An 8,265-nucleotide genomic window follows, 5' to 3' on the forward strand; every position below is an offset into this window, starting at 1 on the left:
TTGAGTGTATTACTCAAAAAGTCTTGAGTTTGATTCACCTGAATTGTTAATAGGAGTGACTAATGACAGAATTTATCCAATTATTAACTTTAGGACCCAAAAAAATTAATTGAGATGTAAATAAATTATATTTATTAGATGAAGATAAAAAGGTATGGTAATCTATAGAAAATGTGATTCGCTCGTCCTAATAAGTACCTTTTCGTCTTTTCGAGAAATGGGCCTAGTTCTGATGGGTTTATTGACTACACCAAGCTTAGCCCAACAATCAAAAGAGACAAAAAAACAACCACAACCACAATGGCAAAGATGCAATTATTTCTCAACAAAAGGGCAAAGGTAAAACCCATAACCCCTTTCCCCCTCCATTGATTTTCAAATCAAATCACATAGAAACCTCCACTAGATCTCATTCTGTACTCTCTTACACAAAAATGAACCCACCATCGTCATCTTCTTCAAAATCAAGAAAACCCCATCACAGAACAAACTCAAAACTTGAACCTAAAACAAAGAAAAACCTCTCTTCTGGAAACCCTTTGCAAGATCTCAATACCACCATTGTCACTCCAAGCAACAGTAAGAGTAGCAGCAATAGCAACAACAGTAGCTTTGAAGCTCCAAGGGGTTGTCTCAGGTTCTTTCTCTCAAATTCTTCTTCTTATTCAAATGCTAAAACCCCTTTAATTGATAGGCCAATAAAAATCAAAACTTTAGGAAAAACCACCCCCAAATCGGCTCCCAACCCATCAAAACCTTCAAAACGCAGCGTTTTACGGAAACCCTTCTCGCAGAATGGGGAGAAGGTTAGAAAAAACCCGCCTTGTTTGTATCAATGGCAGTCTGGGAGAAAACCCACTTCAGGAAATGGGTCAAAATCCAAAATTTCTTCAGTTTTGGACTCCAGTGGCAGTCTTGTAAATAAAGTGTCATCTGGGTCTGAGATTAGGGTTTGTGATGTGAATTTGACTCCTTTGAGTAAGGTAGCAACTGGTTCAGGCTTAGATTTTAGAGAAAATGAGAAAGAAATTGATGTTGATGATGATGAGAAGTTGTCAATCCCTAGTGGAAACGAAAATAAAACTCCTCCTATTCAGGCCTCTGTGTCTCCAGAGATTCAAACACAATGTGGCTCATCTATAGTGGCTACAGCGACCACGCCGGCTTGTTATGCTGCTGGTTATGTTGTGTCTGGTGTCACTGACAAGAGGAAATGTAGGCCTAGAGGGATTCTTACTGTAGGGGAAGATAATGTGCTAGACTTTGGTGCAGCTAAGGATATTAGTGGTTTTGATGAAGATGATGATAGCAACAAAGAGAATGTTCTGGGAGTTGTTGATAATTCTTCTACTGTTTCTATGTTGCCTTTACCTGCTGAGGCTTCGATGCATTGGCTTTTGTCTCCTTGCAATGAGGAGGACGAGGATCATAAGGAGAATTCTGAAATTGGGTCGTGTAGATATCAGATTCATTCTCCTAATTCAAGTTTGTTCGATGACGAGTTTAATTTTTCAGATTTATTTAATGGTAGCAATAGTCGAAGCAGTGTTAGTGTTAGTGCTAGGAAGAGGAGGAGCACTTCTTTGTATTCTCCAGGTGAAGGAATCTTGTGGCCTTCTCCTGACAATGAAGCTGTTTTGTCTACCCCCAATTGTACATCTAGTTGCAAGGGTGCAGGTTTGGAAGAAGAGAGGAAACGCTGTGATGATTTTGATCGAGAAAATTCTCCATCCTCCATGGATATATCAGGAAGCGGAAATGTTGTTCAAACTCCAGAGTCTGACTCAAGTTCTGATAGAGGTGTTGGTTTGTCGCGGTTAAAAGCAGAAGCTGGTAAACAACATCAATTTGATTCTGAACTTGATCTGATCACCAAAAGTCTCCAGAGGACAAGTTTATCTTCCAAGGGTTATGAATCGATATGGGATATAACCAGTTCAAGTTTTCAGTTCGATTGTTTGACAACAGCCTCCAATTCTGTTGATCTTTCCCACTTCCAGAAAATTTTGGATGACCGGTCGTCTTGGATGTCTACTTCTACTTTAGGGAATGTGTCACAATCACAGATGAGGATATCATGGAGAGACGGATTGGTGAGTCGGATTTTTGAGATGGATGAGTTTGATAGTTGCAGATACTTATCAGATGAAGAGGAAGATGCCAGTGAGTATTACAATGAACAGTTGAAATCCTGTCAGAATCCAGAGTTCACTGTTGATGAAGGGAAATATGAGATTCTGAAAAATGGTTTTGGATCAGCTGAATTTGTAGATACTGAACTGAAAACTCGAGAAAAAAGTGAAGAAAGACTGCCTTCTCAACTATCTTGTTCTTGTGCAGAGTCAATAAGCACTGATGGAGGCGGCCTCACGGCTTCAGGGGATTCGGATTGGACTCTATGCTATAAGAACCAGTTATTTAAAGTATGACTTGTGTTCCTCTCTTACACTCATTCAATCCTCTATTGTTTAGTCAAACTAACCTTTGATTGAAAGTGGTTCTTCTTGGCGGTCATTCCATTACTTGTAATTTCACCTGTGTTTTAATTGAATTTCTTCATTTAAGATGTTCTGTTCATAAACGATAGAATGCTTTCTGAATTATATTTGACTCTATAGTGAAAAATTCTTAGCAACTCTGTTGTGCATGCTTTGCAATTGCTTGATAACCTGTGCTGGTTGCATAAGAAGAGGTATTGGCTAGCAATTTTTTTCGTGTCACATGATTTATGTCATTTATTACCAATTATTAGTTCCAACAAGCATGAATAAAAAATGGTTTCTATTTTTTTCAAAATCCAGGCTAGTTTGCAGTTTGCATAAGATTTTAGAATTTTCACCATGTTATATGTTAAACTACTATTTATCGACATGGGAATGTTGCTATACAAAATTTTGTATTTTGACATTAACAGCTGAAAGATGTTGACACTGATGAAGATCTGAGACATACAGAAAGAAGCTTGAGTAGTATACACTATAACAAGTGAGATTGAGCTAGCTAAATTACTCAGTCTATCCTCTAAAATGGTGTGTTGCACGGCTGACTACTGAATTGTCAGAAAGTTGTTGATAGAGGAGAAATTTATTTTTGAGTTCCCTTGTGAAGATATTTCATTTGAAGATTCATGAATTGTAGACAGCAATTCTGTCATTGAAGATGAGTGGTTACTGTTTATGTTCTGTGCCTTACAGGGTAAGTTGTTTCTATGCATGACACGCAAGCTTCTTGATGGATGCTTGTAAATTTGAGAAAGGGATTATAAAGAGAGTAGATTAATGTTCTTTTTGGTCTGATTATGTTTTGGTCATTTCAGAAAGGCAATAAAGATGCCGTGGCTAATTTGTGAGTGTCGTTGACATTATGGTTCCCATATTAAGAAACTTCCAAATTTTTTGTTGTCTTATAGTGAAGTTCTTTGATGTGGATAAGCTGCAAATTGTTGCTTGAGCCTTGGATAAAGATGTTGCAGAAGACCATAGGATGATGTTGGGCCAACAGAGCTTGGTGGGCATAGGGTGTAAGGATACCCCATTATGTACATCATTGGATAAGCCCAAAAAAGCGATGGGCAATGGTATGAAAATGGGGTTAACCTTACCGAACCATTACGAATATGGAAAAATGAGGTGAAATGAAAGAAGAATCATGATGTTGAAGTTTATAAATTAAAGGGTTGACTTCTTTGATTTGAAAAATTGGGTAAAAATCTCTTTTGTAGGGGAAATTTCTGTTAAATTTACGAAAATTCAATAGACGTTTTCGATAAATTTAAAAGAAATTAACGATGATTTCATAGTTTTAAAGAGGAATTCAGTCTTAATAGATGCTCAAATTCAGCAACAAATTTTCTGATTCTATCACCATCTAAGTAATAATCTAGTATTTCATTTTCCTTGCCTTCTTCAAAGGATGTACTATCACTTTTTCAACATTGACTAATTTAACGTTGTATTTTTACTAATATGATGTTGCAAGTTCAAACCCTTTATTTAAAACAAAATATCAAAGCAATTATTTGGGAACTACGATCTTCCAATAAACCATTAAACAACGAACGATAAAAGCAAGGAAAAGTTGTAATTAGATAGCCTGTTAAAGAAATTAATTAATTGACTCGTAAGTTTAAACTAATAGGTACGAGTTTAATCAATATATGAAGCAAACAATCAACTTCAAATATTTTTATAAGAGTAAACGACATATTCCCACCCAAGGTTTGACGAAACCCCAAATTGGTACCACAGGTTCCATTTATTCCAGATTCTCACCCTTAAAATAACACTATTAACATTTTTTAAGATAGTGAGGGCGCAATTACCATAATGCCCTTTAACCCTAAATTAATAAATTATATTTTAACCCCTAAATTACTAAAATTATAAAATTAACCATCTTATTTTGAAATTACATCAATTACACCCTCAGTGACTGTGCACCGTCTCGGTTTTCACCGAATCTGGGCTATTTTCGATGCCGGCGAAACCCCTGGTGACCTCCATCACCTTCCCTATCATCCGTCATCCAAAACCCCTCTGGTTCCCGACTCATTGGGCCCTCCGATCGCCGATGCCGTCAAGCTTAGGTTTTTGTCGTTCTTCGCCGGATTCTGGTCGATTCCAGTGACGAAAATCTAATTCGACGTCACCACTGCAACCAGCGTCTCCTAATCTACAAAACCCCTATGTCCCAGCAACCGTTTAGTGGCCATTCGCCGGTGGACATCGACGAAAACCAATTGCATGTGACGGCTGTCGTGGCTGTAGATCGGTGGGCGATGAGGGGTTGTCAAGGGTATGGTTCTGTAGAGGGGAGGATGAGGGTTCGAATGGTGGTGACAAGGGTGATTTTGGGTGGAAGAATCGCCGGAAAAGAGCAAAAAACGATGGCAACGATGTTGCTAACGTGCGCCAAATTTTTGTTAAGGGCGACGATCTGCTAATGTGCGCCTCCTCTGTGAAATGACCAATTTATCCCTGAGCTGTTATATCTAACCATTTCCCGTTACTTTAAGGGTGAGAATCTGGAATAAATGGAACCTGTGGTACCAACTTAGGATTTCATCAAACCTTGGGTGAGAACATGTCGTTTACTATTTTTATAATTATCAAAGAAAAAAATGCAAGATTAATGATAAATAAACCAAATAATGAATTTTCTAAACAACAATGCGTGGCAAAATGATAGCAACAATTTTCATAAAAAAAATATACAATTTTGAGTTGACAAAACTTAGGTTGATTAAGATTATCTGAATTGCGGTAGTTGCCTTGTCATTTTTGTATCTCTAGATATACACTACAAGAAACTTATATTACATTCTTGTGGGTGATGCTTGCCTTTTATTCTATTTTCTTTGACTAATTCCATACAAAATATAGTATTTATGTACATATAATTTTGATAAAATCAAAAGATTAAACGTGTATTCATTATTTATATATGTATGTATATATACCATTTATAAAAATGAATTTAAAAATTGTGATATCGAGAATTTATCAAGATCTTTCCTAGATATGAGTTTTTATCTAGAAGTTAGAATGCAGTTGTTGATGTGATAAAGTGTTTACTTTCTTATAATTAATATAATATTGACATTTTAACAAGCGTATCACTTATAATTTAAAGTTGTGATTCTAATTTTGTATATGTAGCATTATTTATGCTCGTTTATATTGACATTTTAACAACTGTTTCTATTAAAATTTAAAGTAGAGGATCTTGCTTTATATGTATAAGCGTCATTTATGTTCATTTATACTGACATTTCAGCGGCAATTATAATTCTATAGGTATAACATTATTCATACTCATTAATGTATCTGTATTATTAGATCCGTAAAAGCTCGGAACCCTAATTCCATAATAAAATATTCTTAGAATAATTTCTTGTGGAATTGACTTCTTCATATAGCAACTCAATTCGATATGATTCTTCTGATTAATTTTAATTTTAATTTATTTATTTATAAAACTATAGGCCGCAGATAAAACCTTCCAAAAATGATTAAAAAGAAAGAAAGGATAAGATTGATTCTGATCAAGAATTTTAGAAGAATTTTTGTCAAATATTCTACCGACTCATGCCGGGCCTGCCGGCTATAATCACAATAAATTAATTGTAACGAAGAATTAATTTGTGCAATAAGCTGTTATCTGTTTGGTAGAAGACCATTTGGTTGATAATCTAATATTCAACACCAAACCAACTTGAATAATTACAACAATTATTTTTTAATATAACACAAGATTAACATGGTAAACAAAAATGATTAATTCATTGGCACTTAATTATTCAGATTTGACTGCTGCTGGGAAATTGTTATACAGGAATTAGACCTTAGTCTTAAGCCTCAAGGGCTTGGGTCAATTTGTTCTAATTTTTATAGTGTAATTATGATATTGCCATCATTTTTTATAAGTATATTGTTGTGATTATAACGATGGACTTATAACAACGGAATGTGAATAGTAATATATTTGAACGATACTCGTAATTGGTATCTTATACACTCATAATTTGCAAGTTTATCGTTAGTTTTAGGTAATTAATATCTATATTAATCAACATTTGATCATGTTTCTGATCAAAGTTTACTATAAAAAATCCTTTATTTGTTACAAATTTATCTTAATTTGTAACAAATATAAATGATTTTTGATATTTTAATGTGATGGACTTCCAACGAATGTTTTTCACATTGTTGTTCAATTATTCCAACACATTTAAAAGATATTTTGATATAATTTCTATGTCGAAACATACCAAATTTTTACTAGTGATCCTTCTTATGAGTAATCTTAAAAACACGTTTATCAGTCATATTTATCCTTGCAAGTTTGATAACATTCAAAGATGACTCAGTAAACAACGTATCAATACCTTTGCAATATTGTAATAACAATTTAGACTTATAATATATCAAAAGTTTTCATTTCAATATTAAATTTTCACTGTTTGCTCAGAAGTATAAGTGGTCATTACTTCGTTAATCCATTATTTCCTCAAGTTAACGGCACTGAAACTTCTATGAAATTTTAATTGTGACAAACTTTTTCAACTTGGACTTGAAAAACAGAAGTGTATTAATGAGCAAAAAGACTAGAAAGTAAACAACAGAGTTAATTATTTTGACCTACCAAATTAAATGGGTGCACAGAAGTAAGACCAAGTCAATCAAAACACAAGACATTATTCTTTATTCCAATTCAAAAAATTAAACAAGTAAAGAATGTTGAACAAGAAACTTGATCTTATCCATTATTCTTTCTTAATCTCCTCTCTATCTTGCGTGTTCAATATGGTGATATTTTATTTTATTTTTTCATTAATTTTGTATGATTTTATTTTCATGCTTATAATTTTCTTGGACGGATGTTTATATTCTTTCAAAGGGGTATTATTGTTTAGAGGATATATATATTAAAAAATCAAAGAAATTGCATTTCTATCAACAAACGAACACTTTTTTTTAAAACTACTTTGAAAAAAATCTGACACTAATCTGTTTATCGATCAAAAGAGTATGTTTATTTATGAAAATACAATTTATATCATTTTTTAAATAATTTTTATCTTTCAATAGTTCTATATAGAAAGAGTTTTTTCTTCTTCTTTTTTTTTTTCCCAAATTTTTATAAAAATATGAGAGTAGCGTGAGATAATTTCCATCTATATGTAAATCTAAATCAATAAGTTAAATTTTCTTAATTTTGGTAAGTGAGATGTTGATGTAGACTCCAATTGTTTCTATCTACAACTATGATAATATATATATACATTGTATATATATAAATAAATACATAATATAGATCTGATTATTATTATAATTAGAGTAGTTATAGTTTGTTCAATGGTTTTCAACTCATACTGTTTGCTTCAACATAAACAAATACCAAATCCAGACTCACTTGAACCATTTGCTCAAATTAAATATTCAATTTCCAATATTTAAATTTGATTTGCCCTCTTGTTTTATGTTGTTTGTACATCATAATCTCTAGGAAGATTGTGCAATTTTCCTCTAAAATTTATATAGTAAAGTCAAATAACAACATGACGTGTTGAAGACTATGAACTTCCCTCTAGCACGATATTCAAAAAAAAAAAAAAAAAAAATTATTGGACAGTATATATCCCTCTCACACTCCCACCAAACCCATTATTAAACCAAAGTCTTCATTTCTCATTTTGCTTCAATTCAATCCTCCTCCTTCTTCTTCTTCTTCTTCTTCTTCTTCTTCATGGAGGGACTCATTCCG

The 8,265-nt window shown here is 33.4% G+C and overlaps 1 protein-coding gene across 1 annotated transcript; it reads left to right on the top strand.

Annotated features, from left to right (window-relative positions):
• The first annotated feature begins 434 nt into the window (after positions 1–434).
• Positions 435–2,629, top strand: LOC116131162. Its single transcript, XM_031416803.1, has one exon. It carries the CDS (start codon positions 435–437, stop codon positions 2,427–2,429), a length of 1,995 nt encoding a protein of 664 aa, XP_031272663.1. The 3' UTR covers positions 2,430–2,629.
• Positions 2,630–8,265: the final 5,636 nt, after the last annotated feature.

This window comes from Pistacia vera, unplaced genomic scaffold, assembly GCF_008641045.1.
Source record: "Pistacia vera cultivar Batoury unplaced genomic scaffold, PisVer_v2 Contig23, whole genome shotgun sequence".
Taxonomy (NCBI): domain Eukaryota; kingdom Viridiplantae; phylum Streptophyta; class Magnoliopsida; order Sapindales; family Anacardiaceae; genus Pistacia; species Pistacia vera.

Coding starts and splice junctions, on each gene's coding strand:
- LOC116131162 (XM_031416803.1), top strand. CDS start 435: ATGAACCCACCATCGTCATCTTCTTCAAAATCAAGAAAACCCCATCAC.